The sequence below is a fragment of the Eurosta solidaginis genome, chromosome 2 (assembly GCF_040869045.1).
Source record: "Eurosta solidaginis isolate ZX-2024a chromosome 2, ASM4086904v1, whole genome shotgun sequence".
Taxonomy (NCBI): domain Eukaryota; kingdom Metazoa; phylum Arthropoda; class Insecta; order Diptera; family Tephritidae; genus Eurosta; species Eurosta solidaginis.
In genome coordinates, this window is record NC_090320.1 from 33070180 (window position 1) to 33089702 (window position 19523).

At 33.8% G+C, this 19523-nt stretch overlaps 1 protein-coding gene across 2 annotated transcripts in view; it reads right to left on the reverse strand.

The window, feature by feature from the left end:
* The window catches only part of meng (meng-po), a 70524-nt gene that overhangs the window by 43967 nt on the left and 7034 nt on the right, over positions 1 to 19523 (reverse strand). Inside the window, exon 1 of one of the 2 annotated variants that reach the window (XM_067764905.1) lies at positions 11191 to 13150. The exons of the other annotated variant lie outside the window; for it this stretch is intronic. Coding sequence (XP_067621006.1) covers positions 11191 to 11251 — 61 coding nt within the window. The 5' untranslated portion in view covers positions 11252 to 13150. Of the gene's footprint in view, positions 1 to 11190; positions 13151 to 19523 lie in introns of those variants that run through there. 2 annotated transcript variants of the gene reach the window in all.

The following is a 19523-nucleotide window of genomic DNA, read 5'->3' on the forward strand; positions in this document are numbered from 1 at the left end:
TTAGTCAACAGGTTTAATAACAACTAATTCAATGTTAAATATTTGCTTTATTTACAAAAATGTTATTGGCATTAATTACTTCCGAATAAATGATAAATTATTTTATTAACAAAATGTTGACTAATTGAAATAAAACACGCAAATGAAATGAAGCAATAAATAAATTTCACCTTAGCAAAGGTGAGAAGGATAAACCATTTTCTTAAAAAATATTTACACAAAAGCTACGCAATCGACATATGTGTGAATGATTATTAGCATAGCCACCCACAAATCTGTGTATTAAACAGACAAAATTTCACAAAAAAAAAAAGTGAAAGTAAATAAATAGAAAGTTTACTTTAAATGTAGTAAAATAAACAAAACTAAAAAATATTTACAGGTAAATTTTGCAGATTTTAATTACACTATTTTCGCATTTGCTTTATTTTTAGCATAGAAGGTGGGTTGTAATTTGAATATAATGCGAAATTAGGCGAGGATGACTTAGCGAGCTAAATGTGCTGTGTTTACCAGGGAATTTACGCTAAATTTAAAGTTGAATAAGCGTTTAATTGGCGGCCACCGTGGTGTGATGGTAGCGTGCTCCGCCTATCACACCGTATGCCCTGGGTTCAACTCCCGGGCAAAGCAACATCAAAATTTTAGAAATAAGATTTTTCAATTAGAAGAAACATTTTCTAAGCGGGGTCGCCCCTCGGCAGTGTTTGGCAAGCACTCCGGGTGTATTTCTGCCATGAAAAGCTCTCAGTGAAAACTCATCTGCTTTGCAGATGCCGTTCGGAGTCGGCATAAAACATGTAGGTCCCGTCCGGCCAATTTGTAGGGAAAATCAAGAGGAGCACGACGCAAATTGGAAGAGAAGCTCGGCCTTAGATCTCTTCGGAGGTTATCGCGCCTTACATTTATTTTTTTTTATTTTTTTTTTAAGCGTTTAATTGATTTTTCAATAAAAATTTTTTTATTGCGTGCAAAAAAATTAGATTATTTGCTATAGTGCTAATGCGTTAGAAGAATTGAATAGTTTTCCCCCCTTAATAGATATTTTTTCTGGGCTTTCCTTTCCATTTTATTATTTTGTTTTAAAGGCATTCATCAGCATTGTAGTGCTTACATCCTTACACAAACTCCTCTGTAAAAAGCTATCAGCATATAAATCGCCCGCGACTACTCCAGCAAATCAACTGTGATAACCTATCCCTGCAAAAATGCGATTAGTCTAGGCCAGTCCTGGATGAGTCACAAAGGAGTATGGGACTAATGCCAGTTTTGAGCTCTTTGTATGCGTTGAACTGTCAAATTTTGTTTGAGCATGTCATATGAAGGGACTAATTGTACCCATTTATACCCGAAAGGGATCGATAGGACGTCCCCTTTGTAGCCATATGGGAATATATGAAGCTAGGCCCTTTTTGCTTCAATAAGGACTCAAATAGGGACCAGTCGCATTTTTCACGGCAGAAACATAATCGAAGGGTTTGCCATGGCACCAAATATATTTGATTTTAGTTGTTCGATCGCTTTTCAAAAAAGAATAAAAAATATTCTCCGAAAATTTAATCATAACTCCATGTAGTCGTTAAGGCCTAGTTTGTTTTTTAATATTTCTTAAAATGGTCTACATAGATTTCAAACTAACTAATCCCAACTACACCCGAAAGGGACTAAATGGCATCAATTATGCCCAAATGTAGACAAAATTGATCAATCGGAGGCCAGTCTCTTTAGGGATTAATCGCACGATTTTTTGCAGGAATCTTATCCAAATATTAGAAATGTACTAACACATACAAGCGCAAACAATGCAGCATGACCTTTACATGCATGAACATTGCTTTGAGCCAATCAGCCTTATTGCTGACCAAGGAAACATTTAAGCAGTATCCTTAACGGTCTCTTTATTCCAGTGCTGCAAAAAACCCTTTCAACAGCCATACAAATAAATCGAATCTTCTTTTTCTTGTAGCGACAAGGAGACCCCGAATGTTTTGGAGTGTTCCGATGAGTTCCGTAAAAAAGCATCAACATGGGAACGATTTGATATGACCTCGTTGAACCCTCTCAGTCATCCAACCGTCTCCTTCGGTGAGCAATCTCGCTTGCTAAATTAACAGGATACTCCACGGGTATGTGAGGTTGGCAATTGGGTTGCAGCAGCTTTAAATTGCGCTAGCAATCCATTGAAAGGGTTGCGCTACACACGGTTCAAAGTTCAATACTTCCTCAGTGCCATACGATTTTAGTTGAATTTTGCCTATTAATATTCAGCATCGAGCTGTTGTCAAACGAAATTTATTTCATCTCATTGCTCGCTTCCCATCTTTCGGACTTTTCACGTTGTTTGGCACTTTTAACTCTGAACACCGTTTGGAGACCAGATTAGCAAGGTGAGCTAACTTAAGGCAAGAGTTTTCTTCCTTGCAACAATACAGAGATCAAAGAAGACAATCCGCGGTAGTCCGGCTGCTATCAGAAAGCCTCTAGTGCCGAAGTGCATCAGGCTCATATTTAGCACAGGACTCCGCTCCTGGATGACACTATGCCAGACATTTAAAGAGTTTTTCCCTCACCACAACATCAAAAACAACGAAAATCCACCCAACATTTATCTCTGTTCCGCTATAACTGACGCCAATTTGGGAGCATGAAGTGAAGTCAACTCTTCTTCCACCAGCTTCTCCTAGCTCAACGGAGGTATACCCAACTCCTCTGCTTTCAAATGGCGATATCATTTGAAGTACTTTGATATTGAGACTTGAAGATGATCAAGATGGTAAAAATAATGTAAGGCACGAGTTTCTCTTTTATTGCATCGTATTTCTTATGGTTTTTCTACATTTGGTAGGGCAGGACCTACGTGTTTTACGCCGACTCCGTACGGCATCTGCAAGGCGGATGAGTTTTCACTGAGAAGCTTTTCATGGCAGAAATAAACTCCAAATCACTGCATAGGGGAGACCCCGCTTAGACAAATGATGGTTTACGCAAGTAAATATCTCTAAGGTAATGAGCATTGCAGATGTTGGATGAAGTGCCTAGTTTTAAATCATTTTACTTCCAGTGGTCTGTAAAAAATTTGGAATATATTGCAAAATCTAAGAACTCTTTATAAATGAAGACCGACCTACCAATATTCGGTCAAAAGCTAATTTCAAGTGGATACCTCCAGGAAAGTGAGTTCTGCAGATAACGGATGAATGGCATCTAAGGAACGAGACCTACCAATACTCCTTTAAAAGTTAAATCGAAGTAGATACCTCCAGGAAAGTCAGCTCTGCAGATGAATGGCATCTAAGGAAGTTCAGCCAGTTTAGCTTAGTGACTCAATATCTTAGTTGTGACTATGAAGCGCGTTCAACCAGGAATTGGTCAAGGGTTGGTATTCACCTATGACAGTAGGCTCTGCCAATGATAAATGAGGCTCCCATACATGATAATCGTAAAATTTATGTTTCACAGTCGGATTTGCGCAGCTAAGTCTTAATTAGAGCACGATTTGAGATTAGTCTATTGCATTCGTAACTTTTCACGGACTTTTGACTTTTTCGTCAAATACTAAGATCCTGCGAAACTTAGATTCAATAGAAAGGGGACAAAAAATACTTTGTGTAACCTGTTCTATATTAAAAATTCTGCCGACGGTGTATATCAATAAAAAATACCCCCCTCATTTATAAAAACGAGTCATAATATTGTGGCGAATATTAGCATCACTATGATGTTAGTATATAATCACAACAACAAAAAAAGCAAGCAGCCACACTTATGTACAAGGCAACGAAGAATTTTCCACACACATATTACCAGCAGCTCGAAGTGAAGAGATTATTTCACATACACATATGTAGTCAGCAGATAAGAGCAGAAGTTGTTACTCACACATACACACGCATATAGCTAAATAACGAAGTATAAGATACAGCTATTTCAGAAGGCATTTTCGTGAAAGGTCTAGACCTTAGGAGAAATATGCGAACGAGGCAAAAGAGAGTAGAAGCTGCGCAAGCTGAGGAATAACTAATCAGATTGATTTAAACACGCTATTAGTGGGGTATAATTGTACTATTCCCAAAGTAGGCTAAATAAAGACCATTTTGCAATACTGTATATTGGAGTTGCTTATTTAACAGATCAGCGATTCGAACGTTAGCAGAAAGTGCAAAATAAGCAGAATTCCCTAAATTCGTAACAATATAAAAATAAATATGTCATCGAAGCTTCTATTTAAAGTTAGAACTTTAAGGGCAAATTATGTGTAACGCAACGAGTAATTTTTTTCGTGTGAACCAAAATTGTTATCATATAACAGCATTCATTCATTTCAGTAAGTGACTGTAAACCTGAATGCCTTTATGCAATTTTTGTTATTATATAGTGGTCTACAAATGTGAGTTACTGCAACGGAAAGTATCATGGCATCATACATAATCTGGCCCTTAATGTTAAAAAACATAGGAAATTGAAAATGGAAATCTATAAACAGAAAACATTCGACGGTAGAGTAATAAACGAACAGATAAACACAATTTCTGACATAATACTAGAATTACTGACTTTTACCTGCCTCAGTCAGCCACGCAAATCGATCAGTAAAAACCACTCTCGGTTCTGAATGAACACATACACATAAATATACACAAGCATACATTTTGACAATACCTGTTCATGTACCTACGAAATATAAATACAAGACAAACGACAACAACAGAAAAGAACGAAAATCGACACTGATGATGGCATAACGCCGAAACTGGTTTGTCTCGAAACCAAATTTGACAAGGAATATCGGAAAATCTTTCCAATATACATATGTATATGAAGACGAAATCTTGATATATAAACTAAAAGTCCATTATGTAAAATAAAGCTGCGGCATCTTTGATCTCTCTATATGTCACTATCGATCTCAAGCCAATCGTTGAGCGCTGTCACGCTTGTGATGCACATCAAACAAGCGCTCAACGTCATTGTTCATAAATCACTATTCAATACTGCTTCCACCTCACTAACATGTCAATTTGGGCAATTAAAATAGTGCGCCACAACACTGCCAATCACACGAATCATACCAATCAAGGCTAGCAAATATTGGTGAAATTCTTGCAATATTTTGCAAAATAGAAATAAACATGTGTCAAACACGCTTATACTTATAAATATGAACTCTTATGTATATATTTGTTGATATGTATATACATATGTATATACGGAATAGAAAGAAATGGTTAATACAACGAATATTAACAAAGAACACGCCCATCAATCGAAGGACACACACACACATACCGCTACAGCTAGCCAATAATTTCTTAATATGTGTGTTTCTTGCTATTTTCTTGCAACACCTTTTTTGAAAGCACGAAAAAAACTTTATGAACTTGACAATATTTAATGTTCAGACACGAACATCGTGATTGCTACTTTGGACACAACAAAAAAAAAATTATTAATATTAGCATCTTGCGCATTTATGTACAATCGTATACTTCGTACAGGTAGAGAACGTGTGAAAAGAAAATTTATTTACAAAAAAATAAGTAATCAAAAAAGTAATTTTTACGTTCTGTTATGTTATGCCACTTCATAGAATTGTATTTATTTAAATCTTTTTTGCTCTATTGTTTTTTATTTATTTATAGAGAAAAAACTCTTAATAATTACTACACTGTGTAAGGCGAAAGGCACCACTGGCTGCCATCGGCGCCTTTTGTTGTTTTATGTTTTGTGATATTATGTTCGGGTACTAGTTGCTTTTTTATATGTGTTGATATATTATGTTATGTTATGTTATGTTATGTTATGCTATGTTATGTTATGTTATGTTATGTTATGTTAAGTTATATTATTCTGTTTTGTTTTATATTATGTTATATTATGGTATCGTATCTTATGGTATAATATTTTATGTCATGTTATGTTAAGCTGTGTCATATTTTGTTGGGTGGAGTAAGTTTACGCTACTTTATGTTGTGTTATGTAATTTTAAGATTTTTATCATAATGTTGGATTATGCGTTTCGTGTTACGATATGTAGTTGTATGCTCTGTTACATACTTTTTTATTACAGATATTAGAAAGTTTCATGCCTTTTGTGTTTCTTTATTTTTTAAACGTCATGATATGTTATAGTTATCATATGTTTTTTGTGCCATTTTATGTTTTAATGTTATTATTTTCTAAGTGAAATCGTTTTTCTAAAATATTTTAATTTTTCTTTCCCGTTGAAGATGAGAGCTTCGTTGTTTCGACCGAGCACGCTACCACTACACCGCGGCAATCGCCATAAATATGGTCGCTCGATAAAGTATAGGAATTACAACTGCCATGTCTCTCCCGATTATTTGAACTTTGGGATAGTCTATGTTAGTTGCTAGTTGCTAAGGTAAACGGAACTTACTTTAAAGTAAAGTTAAATGAATCTTAAATCTTTTGTATCTTCATTGAGACGACCGACTCCTTATTATATTGTTCATTCCCAATTATCTAGTTAATGGGGATTAAAATACTTTATGTCAACTGTATAAAGACGTATTGTAAAGTTGGGTTAGGTTAGGGTGAGAGGCTGTGCATAAAAACTTCCCACACTTCCACACAGATTAATTTTTATCAATTGTGAATGCCGGGTTGCGATACATCCATCCAAATAGATTAATTCCTAGCAGACTTCAAAGAACCACTTACTTTCTCTATTGAACTTAAGTAGCAGCGAAAGATCAATTTTCTAAACATTGCCAGACTGTCGAAAACGCGTTCACCCAGAAGTCTGAGTCGCCTTGTATGCAGTTCTTGGCAGAAAAAGTGATGAATCGACTTCTCTTCATCCCAACAGCTTTTGCAGAAGGAACTTATTGGTATCCACTACTTTCGGATCATCGATACAAAGCATAATAACCTGCTATGACACTCGTAAGTACTGCAGATATGTTAAGCTTGAAAAGAAAGCTGATTTCTTTCCTATCCAAACACGGCTATAAGTATCTTGTGATCTCGGAATTATCCCAGTTGGTCCTCTCTAGTTAGGTTGTAATGAATTTAAAGCCTGACTATCGACAAAGATCTTTACATTGGTGTCTGAAACCATGCTATCCTGCAGCAGTCTGGCTGCTCTCTCTATGGCATAGAGATAAATAAATTTAAAGAACTTCATCGGAGCTAGTGAGCTCTAATTTTACTACTGATCTGAAATAAGCTCGGTAATGGGGATTTGAATGATATCTATCAATGTTATTAGGTTACAACTAAGCTATTCTGGGTTGTAATATATTGAACTTGACGGGTACTACCGACCTCTGAATATATCTCCATTTCCAAAATTATCAAATTCATTCAAATTAACGTACAGTCCGTCACGATTTTAACTATATATAATGCAAATTTAAAATGTATAGTAAGTGAAAAACGGATGTGTTGCCTTTAAAGAACTTTAAAGAATAAACTAGGTTTATGCGAAACAGCGTTAATGCGAAACAGCTAGCTAATTGCAATTAAAGCTTCGTCTGTTTAGTTTTCAGTCATTATTTAAAAACTTGTTCTCTTACTTCTGTTGTGCATTTTGTGTTTGCTAACTAAGATACGGGCTTTTGTTAGCTCTTATAATTGAAGTTAAGTGGTGATGTTATGGTAATAACAAGTCGCTAATTATCTTATTTAGTAACTAGTTAATTCGCCATTATTTTCCATTTGTTTAGTTTTGAGCTTAACTTTTTAATTACTCTGCAGATACCAAAATGGATTTTGGGCAGAAGAGCCATCTTGAGAGCTAACTACTGGCTATATTTGTGATGGGCGGCCGCTAATTATCAAATTAATTTTTTTGATTTAATGCGCATTATCGTTTCTTCTGTCTCGTTTTTAGCAATTATTTTCAAATAAAAAAAAATATTTATTTAAATTTTTTTTTTGTAATTTTACGTTTATCAACCCATGCCTTTACGCTTTCACTTTGTTCAAATTCATATGTTTATTTTTAATTTTCATATTTTGAGCCAACAATCTCGCTACCTTAACGTGCCCAATGGCCCACCTAATGATCAATTTAAACGAACCGCATACGGACGGACATACTGACGTAGCGACGCACAACCCTGGCAAAGACAGATGCTTATTTTTAAAAATACGCAAAACAAAAACAATGTACCTGACAGTTGTCACATACGCATGAGGTGTGAAAAAGAGTGTTTACAAAAAAAAAATTTAAAATTCAAGTTAAAAAAAATAAATGAAATATTCTCAAGCGAACTTCACTTCTAGTGCAAATTATATTGAATATTATTAAATATAAAATAAATTGTTTGGAAAGCGCTAAGTGAAAAAAAAGAAAATTCTCTCAAAAGGTCAACATTTAACGCATCACAAGACTGCATTGCAAGCAATGAACAACAACCGCAGACACATTAAAAAGTTGCCGACTCCAAAGCGCTGGCCATCGGCCGTCTGCTGCTCGAAATGCCGCTCATTTTAAGTGCCATAATTTTCAGTTTTTTTCTCAAGTATTTTTTTTAAGATTTATTTTGTTTTTTATATTTATTTCTTTGTTTTGTTTTGTATGTATGTAATTATTTTTTTTTTTATCTTGTAATACTTATTTTGGTTTGTCAAAGGCTATCATGTGCGTCACAAGTGGCCCATTAAAATCACATTGTATTACAGCTACTTTGTTGATGCTTTTGATTTTTTGTTTGTTTGTTTGTTTGTATATCTCACTTGACATTTTTTTTGACACTTTTACAATTTACAAGTAAAAAATTTTAAAGAGCAAAAAATCAACGTCAGCAATAGTTTATGTAAAAAAAATAAAGAAAAATATCACACAGTTTAAGAGCACCATAAATAAAATTTTTTTTGTTTGTTTGTACAGCTTTAGTAATAAAAAATTATGATTAAGTATGTAATGATATTTTGTTTGATATTTCAGTGGACAAAGCGCGTATTTCGTTATTAACCGCTTTATAATTTTCGCTTGAAGGTTGAGTCGCGTGCGTCGTTTGCTTTAATAGCTGGAGCATATTTGAGTGCATTTCATAAAATTGTAATTTTATTAGCATTTTATTTGGATTTTGTCAAATTTTAATATTTTTGCTATAGACATGCATGTGCACAACTCCAACGTTGTAGGCATGCTGAAAATCGCTCATACGCAGTGGTGTCCATTAGCTTAAAAATGCTTCAACTGCTTCATTTCAATCGCAAAGCCTAGCTTTTGTGAAAAAATTGTACCTAAAAAGATGAAGGCAATATTAATTAAATAACATAGCATACGCAATCTTTTGGGCGGTTAGACCAAAATTTCTCTCGACATATCAACACGAATCAATTCATGCTCAAAAATTTTGCATAAATGACCATTTCCACTCCTTTTTTATACAATCAACCAAAATTTACTGAACCTCTAAAGCAAATTGAAGAAGCCTAACAAAAACGGGCTTCCAAAAATTTTTGTGTAGGCCTAAAATAAATATTTATATAAAACTTTATTTTATTATTATATATCTTATATGTATAAAGTAAAAATTTTGGTGTTGGAATAATTTAACTTGCAAACAAATAAATTTGTAGTTTAATCCAGAAATATTGTTTATTTCTATTCAAATAATGTATAAAATTTTCTATGAATTTTGCCTCAAAAAAACTGTTTTCCACAAGAACTTTTTTGTATTCCTTGGATTCGTTGAAATTGGCTGTAAATTTCTCTTTCGGAAATTTTTTTTGTAGACTTACTTTTTGAATGTTTGTAAAATTGTTTTCGAAGCTTTTATATTCAAATTTTTTTAATGTTTCCCTTTTTCTTTTTTTGTTCATTGAAATTTTACTTTATCTCAAAGTCGGAATAACTTATTTTATTCTTGTTTTAAATTTTTGTTGTTTTATCGGCCTACTAATTTGTAGGACTGCGGGTTCGAATCGAACTCAAGGCGCAACAATAATTTTCAATAATTTTTGTATCATTATTACTGGTATTATGAGTTTTTTTTAATTGCACAAAATTTTTTTTTTATAAATTTTACTTCAAACAAAAAATTTTTTTTTAAAGAAAGATTTCATTGAAATTATCTATAAATTTCTCTTTCGGAACTTTTTTACAATTAGTTTTTGATTGTTTTATTTGTAAAATTTTGTTAAAAAATTTTTCTTTTTTAAATTTTTTAATGTCTAATTTTCTTTCGTTTATTGCAGAAATTTGTTTACAATTATTTTTTTAATGTTTTATATATTTATTTTTTGTTTGTAAAATTTTGTTGAAAACTTTTCTTATTTAATTTTTTTAATGTTTCCTTTTCTTTCGTTTATTGCGAAATTTTTTTTTAACTTTTTTTATTGAAATTTCTGATTTTTTTAACTTTTATTTAATCTCAAAGAATGTGTAAAAAGTTGTTTTAAATTTTTTTTTATACTCAATCAACCTTTTTTCAACAATTTTTTAATTAAATTTTCAACAAACATTTTTAATAGTTCAATAATTATTTAGAAATTTAATAAGTTGTTTAGTGTGTTAGTTAATTTTTTTTTTTTTTGTTTAGTTATCTTAAAGGTTTTTTCATTTTTTTTTTTTATAAATTTTACTTTAAAAAAAAAATTTTTTTTACCAATTTTTCCAAATTTTTTGGCATTTTTCTTAGTGTTCAATGAACAGCTTAGGTAAAAAAAATTTGAATTGAGCTTTGTACATATTAATTTTAGTTTGCCTATTTTTTAATGTTTAGTTAGTTTTTCATATATTTTTAAATGTTCAGTTTTTTAAATGTTTTTTTTTTTAATTTTTTTTAATTGTTATATTTCTTTTTTTTTTTAACTTATTATATTGAAAAAAATATTATTACAAAAAATGTTATTTCTCGCCTACATAGTTTTTTTTTTTTTGGTTCTTTATTATTATTTTATATTTACCTTAATTAAATAGATTTAAAAATGAATAGAAATAAAAATGAATTGCTAGCAATACAAATTTCTGATGAGTAAAAATTATTCTGTTTCTATGTAGAGATCAATTTACATAGATTGGCGAGTTACAAAAATGTAAATAAAAAAATTGTTAACATTTCTGTTTTGTATGAACAAAAAATTATTTTATTTATCGCCAGCAATAAATTGAAAAAATTCTGGACTTATTAAATCTTATAATTCATAGAAGTACTACATAAAAAATAAAAATTCTCATAAAATTTAAATATTCAACAACGAACTGCTCCTCACCTTTCAGCTTCTTCAAGTAAGCCACAGTCTTTCCAATATTTTTCATTACCATCCAATGCATTTTTGTGTCGTTTTGGCACACTCACGCTTCCGCAGCAACAAAGTAGACATTTAATTGTTTTTTTTTTTCCTCCGGTTTTGTGGCTGTCGTACACAACAAATATTTTTTACGACACAAGTGTATTTGCCACCGAATATTTACAACAACATAAACCAGTCAAATTCATAAACTACACACATAATAATTGGGTAATTCAATTTGAAATATGCGCGCAATAAAAATAAAATTTTAAAGCCACAGTAGTAATTTTCAAAATTTTGGAAAAAAAATTACTAACCGCCGAGTCTTCACGTCATGTGCGAGCTAGAATGAATGTCGCTACATGTTTGTGAGTCGAAGTGTATGTAAAGCGGAAGACAGGAAAAAGTAAATGTCACAAGGTTTTTTTTTGCACCACACCACTTATTGTTATTGTTATTGTTTACTTGCGTTGTGGTCACACAATCAGCCACAAGTTTTGATGGACAATTTGATTGTTACTGTTGCAATCATACGTACAACAGGATAAACACACAAACGTGACAAAAAGCACGCACCCATGACACGCCACTTAAGCACGCACACACAACACGTATTTGTTATAGTATGTAGTTGCAAGGATTTAAACGCATATGCACTTAAACGCACTACTTGACATTGAAAGAAACTTAGTTGCAGCAAGGACTTCCGCGCACACCAAAAAAAAAAAAAAAACAAAAAACTTTCATTGAATGAAAGAAAATTACAAACAAAGATTAGTTGCGTCCACTACTAAAAATGTTTTATTAAATTTCAAAGACGAGCCACAAAGCCTCAAAAGCACTACTGCAATGCAAGCACTATGAATGAGGACTGTGCTGAGGATAATAATCAAATTGTGGCATAAGCTCACGTCACATGCCTCAGTGTGCAGTAGCAAGGAGAATGTGTTAATGCTATGTAGGTGTGTAGGTATTATTATCCAGCCACACACACACGCATATCCGAGTAGTATATTGTTCATGGACGTGTATTCGATTACTTTTGTGCCCTGTAGGAAACTAGGAACAGTATATATGTGTTTATTGCTCTCAATATATTTTATTTTATCCAATCTACAAAAGTCTACATTTGTTGTATTTGTATTTGGAGTTCATAAAGAGCAGTGCTAACTAGTTTTCAACTAACTACAAACTAGTTTCTTTTAAGCTAACTTGTAGTCAGTTAGTTTACAAAATATCAAATGTTCTCAGTTGGTTTTTTCTACAAAATGCAAGTCTCGTTTTTTGGTAGAAATTAAAGTGTGTTTTAATTCAGTTTAAATTTACTTTTAGTTTTTAGTGTTTCAACTAACTAGAAGCTAGTTGTGTTTTAGCTAAGTTGTAGTTAGTTTATTTAAAAAATAATCTTGAAGTAATCACTTCGATATTTCTGAATAAATGTTAATTAAGATAAACTTCGAGTATATAGCCGGGTTTCCGTATTGGAAAAGCTCACTTGAGCAGCATAGAGATCGGCTCTGATAAGACTTGAAATAGCTATAACTCGAGCCTTAATCACTTAAGGACTTCCTACGTTACATCGATATCAATGTTGATAAGACTAGCTTAGACTTTGCAAAAACTATATGGTGCCACGAGACGACCGATACCAAAGTACTTTCGACTTGTTCTACCAAAAGCTGATCAGTTAAAATTTAAGTGGCCCTAAACTTTTTAAAAAGAAGGATTTTCTAGTAATTTCACAGCTCTGCTAAATATCCTCACAGTCGTTGCACCATCAAAATATGAATCACCATAAATATATGAGCCTTAATTCATCCAACGATGACCAAGCGACCGCTACCACCTCCCGGCCAGAAGGTCTTTTTTCAATTGACTGAAATTCAGCTTTTCTTAGGGCGCCTGCATATGGCCAGTGGAGCTCCATATAACTCACAATTCGTCGCCACCCCCCCCCCCCCCCCCATTTTTTTTAGTCCGCCGAAACCCATCTTCACAAGAGTTGCCTGCAGGTGACTAGTAGGGCTCCAAATACCTCACAATATTCCACTTTCCCTTCACAAGAACGCATTCGGGTAGGGTGATACAGGAGTAACTAGTAGCAACAGCATAAAAAGCAGCAAGTATAAAAAATGCAAATATTTATTTTCAAGCGGCAGAGCATATTATATACCCAACGGCAGGTTTTAAGAGTAAATCACTATTTTGAAAGGAAAATCTGGGTCGTTTATAAAGAATTATTATTTTTTTATAGATACATGGCGGTCAAGAACAAAATATTAATAAAAAATTTGTTTCTATTACGTATTTAAGTAATTTTTTTTAACAAGTGGCAACCATGTTTTAGCTTTTGCTTCATAATAGCTGTGAATGCTGTTCAGCAATATTTTTGTGTGTTCACCTGTCTGTCAAATCTTATTTCCAAGACGCTTGACGTTGAACGAGCAAACTTAATTCATGTTATTTACTTTCTTAAAAATGTGGCAACATTGTTTTAACCTTTCGCAAAATTGACCTCTCATAGTGCAGCAATATTTTACTATAGTTTTCAAATTTTTAATTTCACTCTGCAAATCTTTTAGATATGAATTCCTTTCATTTAAATGTATGCAAAATATAGTTTAAAATTTTTTCAGGTGGTAGCTCAATTTTTAAATAGCTTTTTTCAGTCGGTAGCTCACTTTTTAAATAATTGTACTCAGTATTAATTTGGATAAATTTTAAAATAGCCAAAGGATCAAACATTTTCTTTTTATTTCTATTTGTTGCACACAATATAAATATTCAGTTTACTTAATTAATTTCATTTTTTTTAAAAAGGTGGCCATACTTTTTTAAAGGGCTTATTATACAAAGCCTCCTACAAAAACTTTTCGTTGAAAATAATAATGAAAAGAACAAACCACATAGCTAAATTTATATTTTCGTCCTTTTGTGTCAATATATTGTTTGGGCTTTTTTAACAGGTGGCAACCCCATTTTAAAACCATTTTTAAACGAAACCTTCATAAACCTTTTTTGATTTCAAGACAAGCTTTAATAGTTAAATAAACTCTGTTTTTACCTTTTAAAGAGAAAATAAGGTGGCAACCCTATTTCAATTTGTTTGATATTGATGTAGCTTACTTTATCGCATTACGTACACTTCAGGAATATTTTTTTAGAGAACCCTATGAATTTGATATCCAGAATCCTTTACTTGACAAATTGTCCATTTAGTTTAAAAAAATGTTCGAACTACTGGCAACGCTATTTTAAAATATTCTAGGAAACTCTAAAATGTTAGCCTTTTTCAGCTACCTACATTAGCGAACACACTTTTACTTGTCAGCTTAACTAACTATTTAACTTCATTTACATTTCTAAATAAGGTTGCAACTCTCCTTTACAATATTTTTGAAGTAAAACTGTATTTAACATTTTAATTGCAAATCGTGATAAATTGCAATCTTCGCCGTGCTCAAAATAATGTGTTGTATATTTTTGGCTCAGTTTAGATAAAACTTTTTAATAGCTGGCAACTCTATATTGGATAATATTTGGATTGAAACTTTTGTGAAAATTGTTTGTTTGATGTGCAAAATATTATATTTAAATAAATTTTTTTCAAAGCGCAAAACTTAAAAAATCGTGCATTCAGTTTATCTAAATTTCTAAATAAGTGGCATCTCTCTTTGAACATATTATACAAATATAGTTCCGACTTTAAATATCTTAATTTAGCGCACGCTAACTAAAGTTTGAGCTAATCTATCATATTAATATTGTTTTATTTATGCTTTTTAAAAAGGTGGCATCTCTCTTCTGATAAATTTTTCAAATGAATTTTCGTACTAAAACCGTCGTCGAAAATCATACTGATTTGAAATCAACTTCTCAATCTAAGTAATCTTTTGTCTAATTCTGATTAAACTTTTTAAAACAGGTGGCAACGCCATTTCTAAACAGTTTTTAAGTTAATCTTTGCAAAGCATTTTTTCAGACAAGTTTTAATTTAAAATTAAATAATTTTTCTGTTAGCCTTATAAACTGAAACAATGTCAACCCTTTTTAAATTTTTTTAAGACAATATGAAATGGCCTTGCCACAATTTTTAAAATCACTTTCACAAAAGTTTCCTCCTATCTATCCCACATTGATTTGCAATAAATTTTTTAAACTTTAACACAAATCACAATTACAAAATTTTCGTATTATTTATTTCGAAATATTTACTTATTTCAAAACGATTAAATTGTTCTATGTTTAAAAAGGTTGTAACTCTACTTAGAAAGATATAACCTTTGTAAACTGGGTATAAAATGTACCAAAAATAACTGCATAAATACCCAAACACACAACTAACGGTAAACCATTACTGAGGCAGCGTACACATCAACTACGTCAAAAAGTACACTAACAGCGCTCTCGACTCCATTAACGCCATGGGCGCCATTTGATGACGAAAATAAACATGTATGTATATATGTATAAAGGAAATGCAGTCATTCGGTTGGAAACGAACTTCGATTGACGTCATTACTATGCCACACACCTACATACACCAATATAAATTTAGGATTGGAGATAAAAACAAGCAATGTTGTAGCTTGGTTGTCCTTTTGCAGCTCTCGTTGTTGTTCGTCGTTTGGTAATCGTGTATGCGCGTCATTTTGTATGGTTGAGCGCTCGGTTGTGTTGCGCTTTTTATTTTATTATTGCCGTCCATTGGTATCAGGCTATACCAGCTCGTGTACCACCAAGCACGAATTGACGTCCTTTTGGCAGTCAAAAAGGCTCGTTGATTTGCTTTTCTTTGTCCTCTTGATTGTTGCCATTGTTCTGAGATAATATTAGATAAGCACCAAATTTTCGATTTATTCACCAAAATTTCGGTTAATTCAGTGGTTTTGCAAGTTTTTTTTTCATGTAGAAAATCTAGAGCGCAGGAGTACCACAATAAACTAATTTGTTTACAACTAGTCGCAGGACTGATGAATTTTAAAACTGAATACGAAAAACTGCTGGATATTATACTGAAGTTCTCTTCCCCGAAGAAGGCTTGCAAACTTTTTACAACGTGTGTTTCTTCCCATTATATCGCCCTCATTCCCTCTTCTTTTCCATTTTTAATTTCCCCCAAGTCCTTCAATTCCCTCAATTTTTTTCTCCCACTCTCCCTCCCACAATCACATCACTATCACTCCCACTTCCACTTCTGCTCCTACTTCACTTCTACTCCAACTACCACTCCTACTCCAATTTTTTCTACTCCAAGTATCACTTCAACTCCCACGTTCAGTCCCGCTTCAACTCCCATTTCCAGTCCCAGCAGCTGAAGCTGAAAAATAATATCGCAGTTTCAGACTTCGACGGTCAATATTCGAGCCTCTAATGTGCGCACTTCTTAAACATTGGAGGCATGTCGTCCGTATATCACTTGATGGATCGGTGATGCTGGATATGACCATGTTTCGGGCACCGGAAATTTGGTTTCAACGACCAAGAACTGAATTATGGGTTCCAAATACGTAGTGTTTTGCGGTCCGCATCTATTTGATCATTTGCTGCCACGAGCTATATACGACTGTATTTGAACGAAACTTTCCCGGGCACATCGTAAGTCACGGTAGGCATACCACAGCATGGTTTTTCTTCGCCATATTTAATATTGGACCTCTGAAGCTGGCTTTGTCGGGAAACAGGTCCTACGTATGGAGATGTCAATGAACGCTATGACGGAGTTAAAGGTAAGTCAGAACAGAGAAGAAGTGTGGCTGCGAGCAGGGCAAGTAAGATCACGTTCTCTCGGTACAGGGCAACGTTAAGAATTGTTCACCGCTTGGAAGCTGTGATTGACCCTGGCGACAGAGATGGATTTGCAAGACGCAGGTAGAAGTTAGTTAGGCAACAAGAACCTTGCCGCGGAAAACCTCGTTGCAGAAAGTGGTATGGGGAAGAGGGTTTCGGCAAAAGTAAGAGGCATCTAATAGTAGAAGGCGATTAGCCTGTATTTAAGGTATTGAAATAGCCCCGTCCCAAGGCAGTGAAGTAAGCTAGGCCCATTTACAACTCATGAAGGACAAAATTTTTGGGACAGGAGGGCCACGAAAACGAGGCTAACGTAAAGACGCCTATTTTTAAAAAATTTGGATAAAGGATAAAGGACGTGAATAAACTAAGTGATTGATGAAGTCTCTCAAGGTGGATGCCTCCTAAAAGTTTGTCATCTGTAGAAAGGGAGCTTAGTAATGCCATGATCAGGATGTTGCAAGATGAGCCGAATGTACGACTTCCATCCTTTGATTCACCGGGGTGACACATTGAAATAATTTGGTTGATAGGGTGCAACAATATCGCGACTTCGATATGGTTATAGCGATTTATTCCAAACCGTTCACAAGGCGCACTTAACTGGGCGCTTTCCGCTTGCTGGTCAAACAAGTTCATACAGCACTATGTACTGATTCAATTTATGTGAGATCTTTATTAACTGGCTAGTTCAACCTAACCTAACTTGGCATTTTGGTGTTGAAACACCGGGTGAATATATATATGGTATTTCCGGACATATATTTGCTCCGGGGCATGCAGCGAGTCTGTCAATGAGGCTTTAGTACTTTGAAAGTAGTATAGTTTACAAATAGTCTGTAGAGTTGGTTCCTTAAGTCAATAATTTTAAACTAGGTGTGACCTTAATTGAACTGCCTCCTTTGCAACTGACTACATGCAAGTTTATTTTCAACTAATTTGTAACTAGTTATTTAAAGGCTGATTTGTAATTAGTCAACTGATAAATAAATAAAAAAATAAATGTAAGGCGCGTTAACCTCCGAAGAGATTTAAGGCCTAGCTTCTCTTCCAATTTGCGTCGTGCTCCTCTTAATTTCCCCTAAAAATTGGCCGGACGGGACCTACATGTTTCATACCGACTTCGAACGGCATCTGCAAGGCAGATGAGTTTTCACTGAGAGCTTTTCATGGCAGAAATACACCCGGAGAGCTTGCCAAACACTGCCGAGGGGCGACCCCGCTTAGAAAAATTTTCTTCTAATTGAAAAACATTATTTCTAAAATTTTGATGTTGCTTGCCCGGTGTGTGAACCCAGGGGATACGGTGTGGTAGGCGGAGCACGCTACCATCACACCACGGTGGCCGTCAGCTGATAGCGGGCTTTTTTTTTGGAAATGAAAATTTTGAAATTATAGGCTTTTTGGGTTGAATCTTTCATGAACTTGGAACCAGTTAGAAAGTACTCGTCATATACTCATTTTAAGCTTATGTATGGTTGTCCTCTAATTAAGCTGCTGGTGGGTGTTGCTTGGCAGGCTCCTTCTAAGTCCGCACACTCATTAAATGGTATTTATGCGTATGTATTAGTATGTTGCTATTTAAAGGACATATTTATATAAAAAGTTAATGTAAAAGGTGAACGTAGAAGAATACCGAAATTATATAAAGTTTAGTACTTCAATCTAATTTATATGGTAAATACATTTCTATGGTATAGGAAATTACCCATGAAAGAAAAGGCTTATGTGGGGATTAAAAAATAAATGTGTAATAGGTTCGCATTAAACAAGGTAAAAGAGTAAATTTTACTTCATAATTTATGTAACTATTTTTTAAGTTAAATATGCTTAGTAAAAACCTTTTGTGGGTACTTACTTGGATTTCATTAAACATCCCCCACCTTACGCAAATCTGTATCCCTTGTCGAAATTTGACTCCGAAACAAACTAATTTCAGTGTTGAGCGATCTTCAGGGCAACTTTTCAAAAATAGTATGTTTTTGGGTTTGTAGACTGACATTAAGAATTTTTAAGCTTCCCAACTCGATAAGGATTCAAGACTGGGGAAAAGTACTAGATCTCACCGCACACACGGTATATTATCCAGCACCATCACTAGATTTCCTTCATCATAAAGGCCAGATCCGTTCAACGTCTTCACTATAGGAACTCGAGAAGAACTAATTGGGAAAAGTTCGATAGACTAACAAATTGTCTGTATCAATATCAAAGGCCAAATTTTACAGTGACAATATTGGCACATGCTGTTGTTGTTGTTGTTGTTGTTGTTGTTGTTGTTGTAGCGATAAGGTTACTCCCCGAAGGCTTTGGGAAGTGTTATCGATGTGATGGTCCTTTGCCGGATACAGATCCGGTACGCTCCGGTAACAGAGCTCCATAAATATACTAACCCGACCATCTCGGGAACGATTAAACTTTCAGGACATCCCTCCCTTATGGAACATGCTCTAGCAACGTTACGAAGATACTTCCTTCATGGAGTAACTGGAAACCTAGGGTGCTTAGGACGGAGGCTGAAA